Genomic DNA, 22,778 nt, shown 5'->3' on the forward strand with positions numbered 1-22,778 from the left:
AAGGTAACCGCCGATAGAAGAAGGTCTGAAGAACCCAGATACACACCCGGACAAAAGGTGTGGCTATCCACCCGGGACATACGCATGCGACTGCCCTCTCGCAAGTTAAGTCCCCGATTTGTTGGTCCCTTCACCATCGTGGAACAGGTTAACCCCGTCACCTACAAACTACAATTACCCTCTCACTACCGTATTCACCCTACATTCCACGTATCACTCCTGAAACCCTATCACGATCCTGTTCTTCCCTCCACAGAGCCTGACCACGAAGAGGAACCCCCTCCTCCACTGCTCCTAGAAGAAGGAGCCGTCTACGCAGTGAAGGAGATCTTGCGTTCCCGACGTCGTGGTGGCCAGTTGGAGTACCTGGTGGACTGGGAAGGGTACGGCCCCGAAGAAAGGACATGGGTTCCCAGAGCTGATATTCTCGATCCTAGTCTCATGGTGGAGTTTCATGAGAGCCACCCTGAGTTCCCAGCGCCTAGAGGCAGAGGGAGACCACCACGGCGTCGGAGGTGTCGGCCCTCAGGAGCGGGCCCTGGGGAGGGGGGTACTGTCACGGATTGGTCAGGCTCTCACGATCCCCACTCACGAAGATCACCATCACCTGACTTCTAATGAGCACACAGCTGCATCACATTCACGAGCACCAGATAAAAGCACAGCACTCCAGTCGCTCATTGTCCGGGCTCGTCTCGACGAAAGCGGACAACTGAGCGACCACTCAGCGTAGTCATCCTCAGCTAAAACAAACGATTTACTTACCTGTTCTCTTTGTATTCCTCCTAGTCTTCCTGGTCCTCCCGAATCGTCCTGTCTTCCAGTCCTTCCAAGTCTGTGTCATCCTCTGTCAGCTGTATCTGGTGTGTGCTGTCCATCCTCGTGTATTCCTGTTACCCAGCCACGGAGGAAAAGACCCCAACATCATTCCTGATCCTCCTGGCTATCCTTCATGTGCTCCTTGTTGTCATTTAATAAACACCCTAACGTTTCCTTACCTCTGTCTCCTGTCCGCTTCATAACACCTTACTCATGGCAGGTATTATTTGGTAGTTTGGTCAATTATTTCACTGATTTGTCAGGAAAACAGTTTGAATTTCTCCTTAGTAAAAAAACATTAGTGTTCCATTTGGGATGACACTACATTTATATACTATGCTGTCAAGTGTGTAAGGGCATAAGTACATAGTAGATATGAGCGTGGTGTATAGTGTGTCATTTGGCATGCAGTTTATATGTTACAGAAGACACAAAATTACTGCAATTTATAATATCCGACGTGTGATATGACTTGCGTTGCGTGGGTATTTTAGCCAAAAATGCACTGCATGTAAACATTTATGAAAACATTTTGCAAATACATAACTCAATTTTTGATTTGAGCATGATTTTAACAACTTTAAAAGTGTTATTTCTCAATATTTAGATTGTTTTGATCCCTCAGATTCCAGATATACAAATAGTCGTCTCTCAACCAAAATATTGTCCTCTTCACAAACCATCCATCAGTGAAATCTTATATATTCAGCTTTTAGATGATGTAAAAATCTCCATTTCCAAAACTGCCCCTTATGGTTCTGTGGTTTTACCACATTTCCAGCTGTTCAGGAGATGGTGAGACTGTTTGCAGAGAATTTTTTTTTATCACAAATACAGTGTTCATTAAAGTCTTCTCAGTTCTGCTTCACAGCACTATAGATGAATAAAGAGAGAAGCAGTTCATCACAGAGCTGGAAATGTTTAATATTAGACACACTGTGATGACCTGAATCTGTCATATAAAAGCATTGTTTCCCATTTCATTCTGATTGCTGTAGAGATGATTTCTAAATAAGCAGAAGCCTGTAAATACTCTCCGTTTTATGAGTTGAATGCTGTATTGTTTAATAATGGAGATCTCAGAGAAGGCTGTGGGTCAGAGAGTGTGTTTCAGTGTTTCGCTGTCGCCCCCACAGGACCCAATGGCAGTTATCATGACATCTCCTTCTACACGGACACATCGCAGCACACCGAGCAGGAGAAACACCTTCTGGGTGAGTGTCTGAAAAACACATTATCAGAGAAACACTAGCTTGTTATGTATGGTTAGTGTTTCCTCCGTCTCTTTATCATCACTGACCCCCTTCATTAGGATGAATACATTCCCCTTATTAAAGCTGATGGTCAGGGATTGTTAGTCACAGTAGCGCTCTGCAGTATTGACTGTTAAATCTCAATATGTTCTGCCATTTTGTCAATAACGTCAGTGAGTTGATGTTTTTCAGATAGTATTTTTTTTCGTGCTTTTATTTCATTTTCATTCAGGAACATTTCATGCATCCCCTCTGTGAAAAACAAGATATTGGAAGCAAGTATGAACTGCTGGAAGAGTGTTGTTTTAATCAACTTTGATACTACACGCAGTATTGGAAAAAAAAATCCGCATTTTGCGATGCAAGTGTCTGTGGTCTTTCACTGACTCGGTAGGTGCAGAGAATAGTGTCAAGCAGCCGTGTGTGTATAGACTATCCTGTTGCAAAATGCGGTGAAAATCCTATACGATGGTAATAGTTTGATTGCAGTATTTACATGGCTGTACTGTATACACAATAATGTGACTAAATTAGGAATACCCCACATGTCTTAATTCGATTATGACCTTAATCGGATGATCAAAAATCGTTGTTTACATGGTCGACTCTTAATCAGAGTATTGTCTTTTATTGTATTAAAATTGCATTATTGGTGTCTATGTAAACGTACTCAGTGTTGGTGGTGGAACGTGGTTGAGAATCACTGCTTTAAGGCATGTTGAGTGAAGACAGATGAGTTTTCATGATCTTTAAATTCTGTGTGCTGATACTCGATCAAAAATCAGAAATTGTAATTAATAAGATACATTTCAAGAGTTCACACTTAGATATTGCTTGAATATGAATTACAGCAAATAAACGTCCTTAATGTGTTTATTCCTTTATAAAGATTTTCATGGTAATGTTTCATGGAAACTCCAGAGACATAAGTTATATCTCTGAACTTAACAAACCTATATAAAATGCTGCGCTTCCCACCACTTTATTCAGCCTCGATGACTTCTGGGACTTCTCGAACCAGTTTTGTGCTCAAGTCTGCATCAATGCGTCCTCTATCAAGAACACATTCGGGAACTTTCACTCGTCCTCTGCTCTTGTGGTCTTAAGTTTTGGAACTGAATTAGGCAGCTGATGATGATGTTACACGAGGACGCAAGAACGCATATTAAAAAACTGATTGATACATTCTGATTGAATTATCAGATGATAGACCAGCGGCGATCAATCATATCACGTGCGCCTATGGAAATTAATTATAAATTTTCACGGTAAAAAAGCTCAATTCTCTTCGGTAATGAATATGCAGAGTGTGCATTTCACAGAATTTATTAATCGTAAGAGGACACTGAATCTGATTTTGTGCAAGTGAGAGCGAGTAAAGGTCTGTTCACATTTAAGCTAAAACTACCAAGTATCATTTTACATTTCATACAAAACAAACACATCTGAATGGAACACATACTCCTGAACGCTGAGATAGACGAGCAGCTAGGAAACAAAAAGTACCTACTGTAGCATTACGTTTTTTGAAAAAGAAACTCTTATTAATTTGGAAATGAAGAAGTATTATGATGTGTTAAAAGCTACTTGAAAAAGTACGCAAGTTACGTTACTTGTAATTCATTACCACCATCACTGGTCTTGATTGTAATAATATCTTTGTTGAGAACTATTTTGATATTGTCATAGATGATACACATCGCACGCTCCCCGTGTTTAACTGAGTCTCTCTCCTCAAGCTGTGTATTGAGCTGCTGGTTTGTGTGTTTGTTTCAGACCTGCACAGGGTGATCGTGGTGCTGCTGCCGCTCAGCCTGGTGCTGCTGGTGTTTGGAGGAATCTTTGCTCTGGTGGCGTCTTTGGCTCAGAGCTGCTCTCTCCTCATTTGCATAGCTGTGTACTTTCTCATCTGCAGTGAGTGCCATTCACACACACACACATACACACATTTTTTGTGTGTGTGATTTTTGGGGACATTCCATAGGTGTAATGGTTTTTGTACTGTAAAAGCTGTATTTTACATTTAACACTACAGGAAACTGTGCACTTTTATTTTCAAATTTTATTTATTTATTTATTTATTTTTATTATTATTTATAATTCAAAAGCATTTTGAAAAATTGGGACATGCGCCATGTCTTCATATGTCACATTTTTTTTGTAATACCTGTGCCGTACCCACGCTATTACACAAGTATGTGTCCTGATATGTCAGAACATACACACTCGCATACTGTGCTGAGGAGCCTGAAATGCATTCATGGTCAATCTAATTACTGTTTCAATTTAGGAGGAACGATATGAATAAAACATAAAAGTAATGCATATTGTAATATACACCAGGTCTCAATAGTTCTCTTTAATCAGCAGACTGTGCAAACAAGCTTCTATAGACCTTTTTCATAGAATGAAAAATTACCCATTATGCTTTGCGTGTATGCGTTAGGAGGACGCTTCGAACTTCCAGTCAGAAGCTTGATGCATTTAAAGATTCAAACCACTTTGGACCGCTTTGAAGTGATAGTTTTAATCTATTTTACTTGCTATTAACATCTTTGAACTAATACTGCAGTTGATCAGTGCAACCTCCTAAAATGTGATCTAATAGGAATTAAAAACAACATCTGCGAGTTACCATCATCTTGTGCCATTTAAATTGAGCATCTTCATCGCAAAAGTGATCATTTTCTCCTTTTTTAAAATATATAACCAGTGGCTAACGGAGGCTAGCCAGTAGGTACTGTGCAGGTAATCCTCACTTCTCTGACCTCTAAAGGTGCTATTGTGCCAGACGCTAGAGGCCATGGTCTTTAGCTTCCTTGTTAGAGCAACCGACTCCCATGCGGAAGGTCGCCGATTCGATCCCAGCTCGGAGCGGATTGGGTGGTGTATCTGTATTCAGAGGTTGATGTTAATAACTGGCTGTGTTTTCATTTACATTATAGCAACAAAATACAACACAATACATCTCCGTTATCTTGTGTCGAGTTTAATTCGAATTTAGCCTATATTTATCCACAACATTAAAATAAGATACTCTTGCGATTTATATTAAATAGCTTGTTCACTTAGTCTAATTAAAATAAACCTCCACTATTTACGTTAAAAATATTTAACATGTATTCCGTTTGTTAAAATATCTTTTGCCAAATTGAGTATGATTAAATGTTTTTTTCAGAGTACATCATGCTGTGTGTGAGAGAGAATGAGTTGAAGAGAGTGAGAGAGCACTGAGCATTAGAGTAGAGCTCAGTAATATTCACTACCATTCCAAATATGGTCAATAAGGACCTTGTGATTTTAGGGCTATTTTATGAATGATAATAATAATAAAGTAATAAATGAGCAAATAAAACCTGGAGTTTCTGGAGATTTCTTTAAACGTACCTATGCCACATACCTACTATGTAGCTATCGAGAACAATTCAACTTACTGAATCCATGTAGTATATGGCAACTTTAAATTCTCTTATATCTGGGGGAAAATAAAACTATGGGAACCAATTATGTATTTTAATTCATATTTATTTCTGTATAGCTTTTTACAATACAGACTGTGGCAAATCATCTTAATATAGATGAAGAAAAAGAAAGTAAAAGCAGTAATATTTCAAATTGGCACAATAATAACAGAACTCACACCCTCTTGTTGTCGTGTTGGCACTGTGCTGTGTAAACTACAATAATCCAGATGAGAGAACATTAAAACAGAAGTGGGAACTTTATTCTAGTAGAATAACTGCATGTTCATCCTGCACTCAGTATTATTGTGCTGTATTATGGGTTATGTTTGCCATGATAGGATGTGATGATGATGGTGTAGTTTGGGCTTTGTAAAAGGTGCTCCTGATCCAGCAGAAAAGTGAAGTGCAGCTGAATGAAAACAGAAAATCACTAGGATCTGCAGAGTTTTGACACACAGTTCTTCACAGCTTTTCATATGTTCTCTGTTTTTAATAGAGCTGCTCTGAGCTCTGGATATGGAAATATTACTGTCCGGCTCCAAAGCAACACAGAAAACCGTATTAATCTATAAAGGTTGTACACATGTAAATGTTACATAACTTCCTATGGTAGTTGTAATGATTGGTTTGATGACTGAGAATCCATTTGCAGCGTCTTTATTGAACTGCACACAAGATTGCAATGATTAAGGAAACAGTGATGGGTAAACACTCACTCTTGGAAATATACCAGGCTTGATCAAGGGCAGAAAGCAAATATTCAGCAATGATGATACAGGTAAAAGTGAGGGCTGGCAGCATAGAATTAGAATGAGCGTACAGGCAGGTTTGCGGGAGGTGGCTAATGTTCATAAATAAGGTAAACACTCCAAATTGTAATGTAAAGGCTGGTTTTTACTTCTGCGTTGAGTGCATGTGGATGCTCCGGTGCAGTCTTTGCGCTGTCACATACCCCTTGCCTACGCTGACACTAGGCATGGGCCGGTATAAGATTCTGACGGTATGATAACCTTGGACAATAATATCAGGGTATTGCGATTATTGCTCTAAAATATATATACTTTTTAAATTTTGGGGTAAATTAAAACTTCTTTCCCCTTTTGAACACAATATATTTCATTTTGAAAAAATTTTTTAAATATTTTGGAGCAGTAAACAAGTCAGACTCAATAATTTAAATGAATTATTGACTTCTGCTGTCTTCATTAGTTTCAAAAACACAGATTTCTTCACAATTTAAAACGGCATCTTTGGATATCGTTTCTGCTGGAGATACTGTTATCCTAAAAAAACAAAAACGTAAATAAACCGTACGCATACCTTAGGAACGGTATTGTAAAAATTGTTTACGGTTTTAAAACCCTGACTTTACGTTTACCTTGACAACGGTTGTCGTCTCATGCCTAGCTGACACACACATCTCAAAAAATGTAACTACGATGATGCACAACGTAAGCTCTGTGGTTGGTCAGCTCGGTAGCGGTGACGAGTGAGCGAAGCCGAGAGCCGCGGAAGAGCAGCAAATGTATATGGGCAAGTGTTTACAAGTCTCGAGCGCCAGTTTGAAACTTTAGTTTTGTGTTTACCTTATGATTAATGTTGTTGCATGTCCACCTGTTTACGCCTCTGAATGGGCAAGTTTTAGCTACTTGTATATTAACATAGCCTTCAGAAAAAAGCACCCACGAAGACCCACAAAGAAACTCGACACAGAGGAACATAATTACTAGGGGTGGGATGATACAGATAACTCACCATTCAATTCTGTGGCGATATGTGGCCCACGATAATGACAATATCACGATTCGCGATATCTACACTATTCAATATATTGGAAGAAATTTCATCAACGATATATCTGACTGAAAACGAAAAAAAATACCCATAATAAGGAAATCTTATGCATTTATTAATGCCAACATGTCCAACATTGTGCAAAGAAATAGGCATTTGCATAATAACTCGCTGCCTGCTGGTCTTAAATGTAAACACTGTACAGCTAGACAGATAAAAGTACATGAACATTAAAAAACAACACGAACATTAATTAACATGTGTAAACCATGATATTGAAACGTCAGTAGTAATTTACTGTAAAGTGCTTTATGTAAACCTGGACAGCACCTCTGCAATGTGACCGCCAGTATGACTATCATTCATAGCCCAAGTCTGAAGGACGTAGCTTTGGGCATCCCAGTTGTCGCCTATGAAGTGGGCAGTAATAGTTACGAAGCACTCGGCGGCCTTGACATCCAACCATCACAGGTTAGTGCAACCCGTTTAGCAGACCGGAGCGCACCCTCCACTTTGGCCCTTGTATCTGCATACAATGAAGGGATTACTTTGTCTGTAAAGTGCAGACGACTCTGTATCTCATATCTTGGTTCCAGTGTTGCTAACATTCTGCAAAATCCATCAGATTCTTGATTCTGTAATGACCAAGGTACTTGCAAATAAATTCGGCGATGGACTTAGTGATATTCTGTGCCCTCGGTAAGCCAAAGGGGAGCTTTGCTCTGAACGCAGTAGTGATTGTCAGCTGACTTAGTTTGCCCTCATTATCACCTAAGAATAGTTCACCGTGATAAAGAATGAGGTGCATTCGCAGATTCAGTGTTTCTGTTATATTTTATCTTTGCAAAGCAGTTCATGCAGATTGCATAGTATTTATCCAGTGCCTTTTCATCGACTGTCCCGTAAAACCCGAAGTGTCTCCACACTGGAAACTAGCAGGTGGGTCTTTGATTTGTTTTTCATTATTTTCCGCCATTCTTCTCGCTACTTTTTTTTTTCTACGCTTCTTCTTTGTTAGTTAACTTTGGTTCTTTGGTGCTTCCGCCACTTTACCCCTATTCACTCGAACAGCCCCCCCTTCCGCAAACAGAATGGTTGATATTGGGTAGTGACACTGACAACAGGTAAATTAATAATTTTGTGTATGTGTGTTCGATATGTGCTGTTTGCGTATCGATTATTTATTGCGACAGAAAGCACAACAGTATATTACAATATAGATTTGGTTTTTTTCCCACCCCTAATAAAAACCCACTGCCAGATAGCATTTTAGAAGTGTTATTGCAGAGCAACACAAACAGCATGCAGAAGTATAAATGCACAGCTATATTACAGTGATTACAATAATTAGTAATTACAGGGATTACTTGACCCAGAAGAATATTAGAAAATTAGAATTAAGAAAATTTGCTTTAAAAAGCAGTCAGAATTACAGGCAAAAAGGCTTAGAATTGATTGCCAGGCAAAACATGACTTCACAGGGAATGGCTGTTTCTCATTTCCTAAAATGGACTCGCATTCTTGTGAAGAGTCGTTTATTTTTAGCTACAATGACTTCTGGGACTTCTACGGTGAGTACTGTGCTCAAGTCTTTGCTGTTTCTCTGTTTTTTATAAAAATAAATCTAGGGTGTGTGACATTATTAGCATGAACACACAGCATGCACTACACTGCCTGCAAAAGTCTTGTCGTCAATCTCAGTTGTAAGATCAACAAATAATAACTTGACTTCTTTTTTTTTCCCATGAATCATCTGTTGAACTACATCCCAATCATAACAAATACTGAAGAAGACCTATTGGAACCCGCATGGACCCAAGATTCTAATAGAAATCAGTCAAGTTTGGTGAAGAAAAAATCATGGTGTGGGGTTACATTCAGTATGCGGGCGTACGAGAGATCTGCAGAGTGAATGGCAACATCAACAGTCCGACGTATCGAGACATGCTGCTCATTACATTACAAACCACAGGAGAGGGAAGATTCTTCAGCAGGGTAGCGCTCCTTTTCATACTTCAACCTCCACATCAAAGTCCCTGAAAGCAAAGAAGGTCAAGGTGCTCCAGGATAGGCCAGCTCAGTCACCAGATATGAACATTATTGAGCATAAGATGGAGGAGACATTGAAGATGAATGTAAAAAAATCACAAGACTTTTGTCAGGTAGTGTACATCTTACTAGCTAAAGTTGCTTGTTTCTCTAGATTCGAACATTCTTCAAAACATTTGGAATCATTAAAATCAGTAAAATACTGTATATTACACCATTCTAGTGTTTTCTTTTAACATTTTAATATACAAATCTTACACGTTGGGTCTTTAATGACTAAAACTTGCATGACTGATGGATCAAAAAGTACACAGTAAAAAGAATGAAGTCTCACAGGAGATTAAACACATCTGCAAATGCAACGCTCTCCCTCACAAAACCACAGGCATGAGCTTCTCAGTGGAAAATGAAGACAAGACACTGAGGAAGACAAGGATGTTTCCATCTGCTCTCGCCTCACATACAGTTTCTCACACTATTCTACAAATATGAAGCCCAGACGCTTTCCTTCATGACACTGGTGAATCACTGAAGCACCTAATCAAATACATCTCCAAAGCTAGGCTTCAATCCATCTATAAATTCATCAGACGTGTTCCGCATCTTTCACTCATCTCCTGACACTCAGTCTGTCTGAAATTGCTGTAATTTTTTTATTTTTTTATGTTTTGCTCATATAAAGAGCAGTTCACGACCTCCAAAGTGTCTGTATTTCTGAGAACAGATTCATCCTAATGGCTTTAATGCTTCTCTTTAGTTTAGACCGATGCACACCCGTGAAAAGAGTGCACTTGATTATATTTAATCTGCACTTGTAGTGTACTTCAGATCTTAAAAGTGTATTTTAAGAAAAGTTGTAGAATAATAATGAAAATGTCACTCGAGTGCACTTGAAGCCAGTTCTACAAAAATTGCAAGGTGCATTTCATAAAATCGTGAAGTGAAAAGTACATTTTAGAAATCGTTTGTTATTCTTTAAAGAAATACAGGCACTGGAGCACATTTTAAATAGTGTTTCATCTGATGTTACACTAAAAGCAAATTATTTAAATGTACTAAACTGCAACTTCATCATTATTTTATACTTTAACATAAGACTGGATAAAAATAAGACCCATATCACACTCTATATTCTGTTTTCAGATTTGACATGATCAGACTTCTGCAAATCTGAAAACCGCATCAAAATTAAGTGCATTAAACCAATTTAAAGGGGATAGTTCACCCCCAAAATTTGTCAATTTACTCATCCTCCATTTGTTTCAGTTTTGTTGAACATAAAAGGAGATATTTTGAAGAATGTTAGTAACCTGTAACCATTGACATGGAGAGTAGCAAAAACAAACACTAAGGAAGTCAATGGTTACAAGCAATGATGGGAATAACGGTGTTATAAATAAATAAACTTTACTTTTTTTCAGTAACGAGTAATTAAACAATTGACTGTTTCCCCCTTTACAATGCCAATACAATTTCTGACAATAAAATGAGGTATTATATATTTGATTTACTGTATAATTTTCAGTAATTGAGCTCACCTATAGGATTTGCACTGGTGTGTATTGCAGGGGGAGGAGGGCACATTACTGTTGATGATTGTTGTGTGTGTTTTTGGGGGTGGGACAAAAAACTTACTGGGTGGCAGAAAAAAAAAGTAAAATAATGGGCGTTAAATTACAGACATTTACCGTAAAAAAATAACAGACATTAAATTACAGAAATTTCCCTAAATTTAAATTTCCAGTGAATTTCTGTAATTTACCGTCTGTTATTTATGGTAAATGTCTGTAATTTAACAGCTTATTAATATTTTATCAATTAATTAACAGCTAGTTAATAGCTAATCGTTATTAGTTATGTACACAAAAAAATCAGTTATTTTCTGTTTTTTTTTATTTCGGCAGCTGGGGTGTCGGAAAAATTTTACACTTTAAATATTTTTACAGTGTACACAACTAATAACGATTAGCTATTAACGCAGACAATAACGTGAGCTTTATATTCAAATGATCTATCTATCTGTCTGTCTATCTATTTATCTGTCTGTCTGTCTGTCTGTCTGTCTATCAATTTATCTGTCTGTCTGTCTATCTATCTATTTTTGACTATTTACTTAATCTAGTAATTTGTTAATTTATAATGATGTTGTTCAGTTACTAACCCAGTTACTAACTATTAGAAGTAACTAGTAACTATAACGGATTACTTTTTTAAAGTAACATCCCCAACACTGGACATTTACATCTATCTATCTATCTATCTATCTATCTATCTATCTATCTATCTATCTATCTATCTATCTATCTATCTATCTATCTATCTATCTATCTATCTATCTATCTATCTATCTATCTGTCTGTCTGTCTGTCTGTCTGTCTGTCTGTCTGTCTGTCTGTCTATCTGTCTGTCTGTCTGTCTGTCTGTCTGTCTGTCTGTCTGTCTATCTATCTGTCTGTCAAAATTGGGCTTATTTGTTGGCCTTTGCAATAAATATACACATTTATAAACTAAATATTTTATTGTTTCACTATGGTAATTCTATTATTTACAATAAAATAATACATTTGATAGTTGTCGCTCACATTGTCCCACAGCAGGATTAATATGTAGTGTATAAACAATATTGTACATTGTTTTATAATAATATGTCCATCTCACTCAACATAGTAAATATCTTGGGCAAACTGTTTTGACAATAGTTACTTTATCTAGTATTTAGTTACTTATAATGATGTAGTTTTTCCAGAGATCGGTTGCAGCTGGAAGGGTATCCGCTGCGTAAAACATATGCTGGAAAAGTTGGCGGTTCATTCCGCCGTGGCGACCCCTGATTAATAAAGGGACTAAGCCGAAAAGAAAATGAATGATTGAATAATGATGTAGTTCAGTTACTGATTATTAGAGGTAACTAGTAACTATAACGGATTACTTTTTTAAAGTAACATCCTCAACACAGGTTACCGATTTCCACTATTCTTTAAAATATTTAATTTTTTTGTTGAATGGAAGAAACTCATAGGTTTGGAACAAGATGGGAAAAAATGCATCACAGAATATTCAGTTTTAGGTGAACTACTATAAGTAGGATTAGATATGCAATACATTTTACCACATTGAGGATAATATTCTGCATGTTAACGGTGTTTTCTTTTTGAAACCAGTTTGCAACTCTTAAAAACAAAGGTTCTTTATTGAAATCACTGGCTCCATTACGAGAAAGGCTCTTTATGACTGAGGAATGCTCTTTAAATCATGAGAATGGTCTGCATGATAAGGAAAAAAATAAATAAAATTTATGAAATGTTGACCATTCTTCTCTCTATGGCATCACTATGAAAACACCCCTCTAGAAATATTTGAAGCTACCTCTATCAATATCATTACTATGTTCTAGTACAGGAACCACATACTTAAGCACAGTTTATGAGTCATGATTTGAGAAATACAATTTCCTTCATTTTTTCCTCTCTCTGTATATGGTATTCAGTTGCAAAAGCCGCTAAACGCCATTTCCGCCAGAACTGAGGTAATGACGTTGTGTAACACATGGATGACAGAGACAACATTAGGATCCAAGTGCAGGTTTAAGCTGCGGTCACACTTGACTTTTCTTCCCATAGACTTCTTTCATACGCACGCGAATGCGTTAGACCGGAAACGCAGGGTCATGCGTTAAGTTTCGCAGGTTGCTGCGGTGCAAAGTTCAAGCTTGGTGAACTCTAACCTGCGAAATCACATCACTTGACTGCGTGAGATCAATCGAGGATCAAAACAAGACCTCTCTGGACAGAAAATAAAAACATTGAGCAATCGCTCGCTTTAATAATGTCTAATCATCTTGTTTAATCCCGCCCCTTTTCGCAGCGCTACATGACAAAATTTCGCACACACAAAGCCTGGTGTGACCGTAGCTTAAAGCTGCAGTCACACTTGGCTTTTCCTCCCATAGACTTCCATTCATGCGAATGCGTCAAACCGGAAACGCAGGGTCATGCGTCAAGTTTTGCAAGTTGCTGCGGTGCAAAGTTCAAGCTTGGTGAACTCTGACCTGCGAAATCGCATCACTTGACTGCATGAGACCAATTGAGGATCAAAACAGGACCTCTCTGGACAGAAATTTAAAACGGAGCAATCGCTCGCTTTTTTAATGTCTAATCATCTTGTTTAATCCCGCCCCTTCTCGCAGCGCTGCACGACAAAAGCCCGGTGTGACCGTAGCTTTATTCGTTAATCAGGCAATTAAGGGTCAACACAGGCGCAAACAGATGAATAAAGGCAAATCCAGAATTGTAGTCACTATAACATGCGAGAGGTCGGAAGGCAGGCAGTGAACATGGACAAACAGACGAACTTGGCAAGGGTCAAAACACGGAGAAACAAGACTAAAGAAAACGCGTTGAATTGTCACTTTACAGGTAAACAAGACTCAGCAAGGAAGTGAGTGTGTGCTAAAGTAGTGTATGTGATTAGTCCAGAAGCAGCATCAGCTGTGGGAGTCCAATCAGTGGAGACTTGGAGCAGGTGTGTGTGTGGCATGACTGAATTTGTAGTTCATAAGATGTAGTCCATGTAAAAGTGAGTTCTTACCAGCGACCTCTGGTGGTTAGAGATCGCTGGTAATCATGACACATTGAGTGAATGCTTTAGGCACGTAGTACATGTTCAACAAATATTTTTGCTTCAAATCATTGAAATTCCAGTGTCAGCGCATTCAGAAATAATAGTTTGTTTGCAAAAGCCTCTAAACACCACTTGCCTTTGACAACAAAAGCCACTATGTCCCGAGAACCAATTTTAAAGATGGAGTTTGATGAGCTGCATGAGCCTGTCTGACTGTCAGTGAATGGCAAATTAAAATGTCCCTTACCTCAAAACTCTTATTATAAGAAAAAGAAATCGCACTGTACAGTCGGAAGTGGAACATGCATTCATAATGAATTTTTGCGCAGCGCTGCTATTTTGAATGAGGCCCATTTACTTTACATTAAAGTTAAGATGTCGTCTTTTATCCCACATGGATGCTATGAGGATGAACAAGAGACGAAAAAGAGACCAAGTATGGTGAGAATGAATGAAGAAATGAATGACAGCTTCTAAAATTGTCTGAGAGACCTCGCCTTTTTGCCCTGTAAGTCTACCTTGTGTTTTATTTGCTAATGTAAGCTATTTTTAGAAAGATAAATATAATGTATAAAACTATACATTTATATTACCTATACATCTAATAAGTTTTTTATATTTATGGACAATGTCAATTCAATTCACCTTTATTTGTATAGCGCTTATACAATGTAGATTGTGTCAAAGCAGCTTCACATAAAAGGTCACAGTAAATAGGAACAGTGTAGTTCAGTTTATAGTGTTTAAGTTCAGTTCAGTTGAGCTCAGTTCAGTGTGGTTTAATAATCACTACTGAGAGTCCAAATATTGAAGGGCAAATCCAACGATGCGCAGCTCTACAGATCCCGAACCATGCAAGCCAGTGGCGACAGCGGAGAGGGAAAAAAAACTTCACTAATTGCGGAAGATTGGCCAGGCTCTTCCACCAGTATCACGCAAAGAGCATCTTCACCTGAGTTCTAATCACCCACAGCTGCACCCAATCACTCTAGCACACTATATAAGCACACACCTCACCTCACTCAATGTCCGGTCTCGTTCCAACGAAGCGGACTCTGAGTGAACACCTCCTGGTTATCACGCCCCTTCAAGCTCAGCATTTGTACTTACCCACACTCTGTTTCCTTCCAGTCTGTCCAGTGTTCCTGGTGTTCTGTCAGTGTTGTGTGTATCGTCAGTCTGTCTTCCCCGCAAGCCCTCTGGTGTGTGCATTCGGTCATCCCACCTGCCACAAAGGATCATCAGTTCCACCGAACTCCATTCACTTCTCACAATTTATCCTTTTATGCTCAACCGTTGGAATAAACATCGTTAAATACTTACTCACCTTGTTTGCCCGTCTGCTTCCATAACACAATGCACATCCTGATGTTTCACAATGTTTTTACACTATTTAAATCTAACAAGATAGCTCTACTTACGTTAAATCAAAATCCCAAATATCAGAAATGACAACAGATTGTTAAGATTTAATTAATGTCAGTTTTAATGTTATTGATTAATGCACTTGACATTTCATTCATTCATTTTCCTTCTGCATTTATTCCTTTCCTTTTCTGCCACTTACTTGACAGATTTCTGTATTATTTTTTTAACTTTAGATGGTTTGTGTAATGTTTTGTTTGGTTAAATAATTTCTAATTGCGCCTTTAGTGATTTATAAGTAATTACACTGTCTTGTCCCAGTAGGTGGATTTAGAGGTTTTTTGCAGAAAAAGCACAAGTGGATTTAGCTGGTTTTGACACAAAAGAAAATCTACCTTATTAAAAAAAAACAGAGAATTGTCTAAAGTGACATTTTTGAAAAAAGGTTATTTTAATTATTAGCTAATAACCTTTTCATTATAGATAAAACAAAACTGCACCTAAATAGAGGAGCATGATAGAAAATGCTCTTTTACAATAAAAGAGGTCTGATGGATTTAGAGGTTGTGTATATATATATATATATATATATATATATATATATATATATATATATATATATATATATATATATACATGAAAAAAATATATATTATATTTTTTGACATGCATTAATCGGCCACAGTATGAAAGTACCTAACAGGTGAATGAAATGACATTGATTATATTGTTACAGTGGCACCTGTCAGGAGGTGTGATATTACGCAGTCAGTTCTTCAATGTGTCGGAAGCTTTTTTTTTCACAATAGAAGACATCTGAGTGACTTGACAAGAGCCACACAGTGATGGCTAGACAGCTATATCTACAGTAGCATTTCCAAAATGGAAAAACATGTTTCTGGTATATACAGTGGTTAGTAGTACCTAAAATGGTTTAAAGAAGAACAAATGGTGAACCAGTACTTATTAATCGCATTTTTTTTCTTGTACTTTCAGAATGTGCTGAAAACTTCCCTAACACACAAACTTCAAGCCTTCTTTGATGTTGGTTAAATTAGATTTATACCTTATACCAGTGGGATGCACTGAGAAGACTTATTGCTGCATGTACTGCAGAAAGCAAAGGCTCTGGTCCAATCACACAGAAAAAGCTACGGTTGGTCATATACTGATGAAAAATGTCACTCTGGCCATAACAGAAAAAGGTCTGTGTTTCTGCAAATCAGTCAGAGTACCCATGAATAATCCTGTTCAGCACCTAAAACATGTACAGTGCCCACACGAGCATTAAAACTTTACTATGGTATTTACTACTGTATGTTAATTATACACCTTGGCTAATTATACATCCAGTACTTAATAAACTAAGTAATCATGTTTCTAACTTGATTCTAACTTGATTTTCTGAATTTTGAAGCTGTTTTAAGTCAGTCAAATGTCATTTGAGTTAAATTTACTCAACGGGTTGGTTTGATTTAACTATACTAATTACAAATTTAAGCCAACAATGTAATTTTTACTATGTGTGTGCGTGCCTGTGTGCCTTTGGATGAGTTATAGGGTTCTTACAGGTCTGGAAATCCTGGAAAATGTGTTTTCAAGGTTTGAAAAGTGCTTTAATTTTAGATAAAGTGCTTAAAACTGCTTGCAAATGAAATTTTCATATTAAGGTGTTACTAAATAGGTAATAATAATGAACTATTTCAACTAAATAATATAATTATTTTTGATTTTGCATACAATGAGAACTGTGGAGTCTGTGCATATGCCTGTAGCATGAACTGGCTGTCTTTTTTTACATTCAAGATTAGGGGTGTGAACTTACAGTTGAAGTCGAACAGTTGAATTATTTTTTTTTAATTCTTTTTTAAATATTTCCCAAATGATTTTTAACAGTGGAGGGAAATTTTCACAGTATGTCTGATAATATTTTTTCTTCTGGAGAAAGTCTTATTTGTTTTATTTAGGCTAGAATAAAAGCAGTTTTAATTTTTTTAAACACCATTTTAAGGTCAAAATTAGTAGCCCCTTTAAGCTATATATTTTTCTGATAGTCTACAGAACAAACCATCATTTTACAATAACTTGCCTAATTATCCTAACCTGCCTAGTTAACCTAATTAACCTAGTTAAACCTTTAAATGTCACTTTAAGCTGTATAGAAGTGTCTTGAAGAATATCTAGTCTTATATTATTTACTGTCATCATGGCAAAGATAAAATAAATTATTAGAAATGAGTTATTAAAACTATTATGTTTAGAAATGTGCTGAAGAAACCTTCTCTCCTTTAAACAGAAATATGGAAAAACATAAACAGGGGGGCTAATAATTCAGGGGTGCTTGATTTCACAGTTATGATTATCATGTCATTGATTCGGTTCAGTTTGATATCTTGGTGCATCACGGTGCACAATGCTTTCCATAAACAATTTGATGTATTACTTAGTAACACAATATTTCTCGTATTAAAATGTATAATTTATAAATATATATTTAGATTTATATATTATTTAAAATACAATTTTGTCCACAAGTAACATTATTGTTTTAACAGCCAAGAGAGGAGATAAAATGTTACCTCACGAACATGCCAGCAGGTCAAAGAGAGAGAGAGTTTAAAGCTTACATTTTTCCTAGCTAGATTCTGATGTATTTCCCTGTCAGTGAAAGACTGTCCAGCAAACGCACAAGCAGTGAATTGTGCACAGTTATATGCTTTTTAAGTAGTTGGAGTGTTTTAGTTACTCACGGTCTTTTCCCCTGCCATAGTAAGCTACCGCCATATAACTCACATGTGAGAAATAACATCAGTACATAATAACCGGTTATGATTGTTATTGAACCAATACCGACGTTTTCACATCTGCATCGTGGTGCAACGAAGAAACAATTAATTTTGACACCCCCATTTAAGACGCGAGTAAATTACGTTTAATGTTGGACTTGGGTCAAACATGCCATCAAAATTGTTGAAAAAAGTTGATTTTAGGGATCATCTTCGAATGACTTTGACGGAACCAAAACACACAGAAACGCAAAGCAGAATATGAATGAAAATATGGCTAAAATCTCACCTGTAGTAAGTCAGTCTGGCCTCTGTAAACGTACTACACCCTTTAAAATCATGAAATTACAGTAGGGTGAATTACTGTAAATATATTTCAAGAATATTTGTGTACTGCACAAATATGAATGAAAATATGGGTACAATCTCATCTGTAGTAACTTAGTGAGGCCTATACAAATGTACTACACCCTTTAAAATTATAAAATTACGGTAGGGTGATTTACTGTAAATATTTTTCAAAAATATTTGTGGACTGTTCACATATGAATGAAAATGTGGGTAAAATCTCACCTGTAGTAAGTCAGTCTGGCCTCTGTAAACGTTCTACGCCCTTTAAAATCAGAAAAAATTACAGTAAGGTGAATTACTGTAAATATAATTCTTCAATATTTGTGTACTGTACAAATATGAATGAAAATATGGGTAAAATCTCACGTGTAGTAAGTCAGTCTGGCCTCTGTAAACGTACTACATCCTTTAAAATCAGAAATTTACAGTAGGGTGAATTACTGTAAATATTTTACTGGAAATATGGGTAAAATCACACCTGTAGTAAGTCGGTTTTGTCCCTATGAATGTGAGCACATAGGGACAATGAGAAGCTTACATCTAGGTGAAATACTGTAAATATTCTTTTCATATATTTGTGTGATGTATACATAAATGAAGGAAAGAATGTGAAAAAATAGCATTTAGGTGAATTAGCTGATGTGTACTGTATGCTTATGACAAGAGATATTGCCTATTTTTGCTTTGTAAGTACCGTATAGTTAGAGGTATAGTAGCCTTGCTATCTATAGTAAATCAGCCTGGCTTCTAACCATTTCCTGGAATCTTCTAGAAATATTCTACATGCAGCAATAAGTCTTCTGAGTGCATCCCACTGGGCCACCGTGCCACCCATCTAGGAAAGGAGGAGACGAAGATGGCTGTTATATGGAACTTAGGATATTTATAGTGGATTAGGAATCGTCTGATTGGTGAATCATAAATTGGAAAATGCGGGACCAGCCTCAAGCAATCATAAGCATGTGATCCTCTCGAAATGAGTTAATAAATAGAAATAATAAATAGTAAATAAACTTCACAATTTTCTGTTTGGTGTGAACTCTGCATAAAAGTGTCATTATCGCCCCCTGTTGGTTCGGCAAGCCTCTAACAAGCATCACAGTCGCACTTTTAATGTGGACAGAGATTTTATTCAAAGTCTCTTTAAGGCAAGTAATTTCACTCGGCGGTCATCTTTGCAACACCTCTTGGGCAGTATACTCAGGCATTCTGTCTGAATGGGGAAACATCAAATTCTCCAAAACTGTTAGCCAAGGTTACGACTGAAGTTAATATTAGGAATCACCCAAAAAATTAAACAACAACTGTCTCTTTAGTTTCATTTCTTAACGTCCAAATCACACAAAATCTGCAGAAACTCACGTCTGGTCCAAGCCCCTCCCCCAGAGTATCATCAGTCTATAGCGATCGATGATTGGCTCCTCTACTAGAAGGCGGGATTTATTCCCCATATAGCGATCGATGATTGGCTCCTCTACTAGAATGCGGGATTTATTTGCCATATAGTGATTGATGATTGGCTCCTCTACTAGAAGGCGGGATTTATTCGCCATATAGAAATCGATGATTGGCTCCTCTTCTAGAAGGCGGGATTTATTTGCCATATAGTGATCGATGATTGGCTCCTCTACTAGAATGCGGGATTTATTCGCCATATAGAGATCGATGATTGGCTCCTCTACTAGAATGCGGGATTTATTCGCCATATAGAGATCGATGATTGGCTCCTCTACTAGAATGCGGGATTTATTTGCCATATAGTGATCGATGACTGGCTCCTCTTCTAGAAGGCGGGATTTATTTGCCATGTAGTGATCGATGATTGGCTCCTCTACTAGAATGCGGGATTTATTCGCCATATAGTGATCGATGACTGGCTCCTCTACTAGAAGGTGGGATTTATTCGCCATATAGTGATCGATGACTGGCTCCTCTACTAGAAGGCGGGATTTATTTGCCATATAGCGATCGATGATTGGCTCCTCTACTAGAAGGCGGGATTTATTCGCCATATAGCGATTGATGATTGGCTCCCCTACTAGAAAGCGGGATTTATTCGCCATATAGCGATCGATGATTGGCTCCTCTACTAGAAGGCGGGATTTATTTGCCATATAGCGATCGATGATTGACTCTTCTACTAGAAGGCGGGATTTATTCGCCATATAGCGATCGATGATTGGCTCCTCTACTAGAAGGCGGGATTTATTTGCCATATAGCGATCGATGATTGGCTCCTCTACTAGAATGCTGGATTTATTTGCCATATAGTGATCGATGATTGGCTCCTCTACTAGAATGCGGGATTTATTTGCCATATAGCGATCGATAATTGGCTCCTCTACTAGAATGCGGGATTTATTTGCCATATAGTGATTGATTATTGACTCCTGTACTAGTAGGCGGGGCTTTATTCACTATATTGACCGTTACACTTCTCCCCATTCAAAAAAACACGAAAGCGAAGAAAACTCCATTCATAAAAATACCTGTGTACATGTGAACACAGCCTGAGACTTTGTGTTCTGCCCTTAGCAGTTTTGTCAGTGTTGTGATCTGTGACCAGAGTGTAAAGTGTGCTGTTTGTCGGCAGGTCTGTTGACGGTGTGTGCCGTGAGCCTCTACATCAGTTACTCTCAGCAGGCTCTGGAGGAACTCCGGCTCACGGTGGACGTGGACTCTCTAACTCACGTTCACATGTCCTACGGCTGGTCTCTGGCCATGGCCTGCGTGTCCTTCAGCCTGGAGCTGCTGACAGGACTCCTGCTGCTGCTGGCGGCTCATCTCGTCCAGCGTGAACCGGCCAGAGACAGACTGAGCCAGAGCGAGCCCCAGAGCCTCAGACTGCAGTGAGGATCTGATCTCCATTCATCTTCAGCCTCCAGAGCCAATCAAACAGCTGCATCAATTATTGAAGGAAAGCGCACACACTTGAGGACTAGCAAATCTGTCTTCAGCACTCGAGTCTGTCAGGGTAATCACGTTTTCTTCAAGAACTCCCATTTCCGTCTGCTCTCCATTGCATTCAGTGTTTACAGCATTATGATTCAGTCTATAGCAGTTTTACATGCAGCATTTCTATTTCTTACAGCATATTGTAGTTCTTGTACACACACTTACAGTACAGTACAGTATTTTCAGTATCTTAACCCTTATGTACTGTTGAGGATGTTTTATCCACGCTGTGGTGACTTTAAGTCTTAATTTGGCCATAACTTTTTCTGTTTCAGCTTGCAGAATGAACATATTTTGAGTATATACAATATACTCTGGGTAAATTTACTACCCTTTTGTTATGTTAGGGATGAAAACATCCACTGAATTAAACTGCTGTAAAAATGTATCAGATTATTATTGCTTTCAAAAATTTTTTTTTCATAAATCTGTTAATCAACCTCAGTCCTGATCAAAACTACTAAATTGCTTAGAAAATTACGGGATTTTAACTCTTTAATTGCCAAATTTATAAATGATGTCACTGATTTGGTGGAAAAAAACACACACAAAATGACGTATTTTCAATATAAAAAGGAATCGTGGACTGGAATGTTTTTATCACAGTCTTGGACATGTGAAACAACATTACCTTTGATGCATTGTTTTTGATTGATTCATTTTTTCTCCATAATTAACTGTTGTTGGCTGTTTTTGCCCTATTGACTTCCATTATAACCACATTTTTTTATTGCAAAACGATGACAGCATTTAATTATGTATTTTTGATTGTTGGTTGTTTCCCTGTTGGGAAGAAGTAAAATATGTCACGTGTACTGTTGATCATCAGTTGGCACCATTAACCCTTTAGGTGGGATTGTGCAAAAAAATACTTAGTTTCTGGATTTTATATGGAGTATAAGAGCAAATTAAAGTCTGTGTATGTGTGTGAGAGTGTCATTTACACACTTACCTTGATGTGTCTGAGAAAATTAAAATATGCATCTCAGCTCTTAGAACTGCACAGAGTAAACAAAAACAAAGACTGTATTAATGCACCATCAAATATGGTTATAATGGAAGTCAACTGGGCAAAAACAGCCACCAACAGTAAATTAGATAGAAAAAATGAAAATCTAACTACTCATCAAAGCCAATGCTGTTACTAATTGTTCACATGTCCAAGACTTTAATAAAAGATTTTAAAAATCCAGTCCACAATTACTTTTTTATTTTGAAAATACGTAATTTTGTGTGTTTTCTTCAGCAAATCAGTGACATCGTTTATGAATTTGCCAATTAGAGTTCAAATCCTGTAATTTTTAAAAAACATTTAGTAGTTT

The 22,778-nt window shown here is 37.5% G+C and overlaps 1 protein-coding gene across 1 annotated transcript in view; it reads left to right on the forward strand.

Annotated features, from left to right (window-relative positions):
- Positions 1–21,354, forward strand: part of LOC130219983 (transmembrane protein 235) — a 29,310-nt gene extending 7,956 nt beyond the window's left edge. The window contains exons 2-4 of the mRNA XM_056452460.1: positions 1,956–2,033; positions 3,849–3,986; positions 21,095–21,354. Coding sequence (XP_056308435.1) covers positions 1,956–2,033; positions 3,849–3,986; positions 21,095–21,354 — 476 coding nt within the window. The remainder of the gene's footprint in view (positions 1–1,955; positions 2,034–3,848; positions 3,987–21,094) is intronic.
- The last annotated feature ends 1,424 nt before the right edge of the window (positions 21,355–22,778 follow it).

This window comes from Danio aesculapii, chromosome 3 (genome assembly GCF_903798145.1).
Source record: "Danio aesculapii chromosome 3, fDanAes4.1, whole genome shotgun sequence".
Classification (NCBI taxonomy): domain Eukaryota; kingdom Metazoa; phylum Chordata; class Actinopteri; order Cypriniformes; family Danionidae; genus Danio; species Danio aesculapii.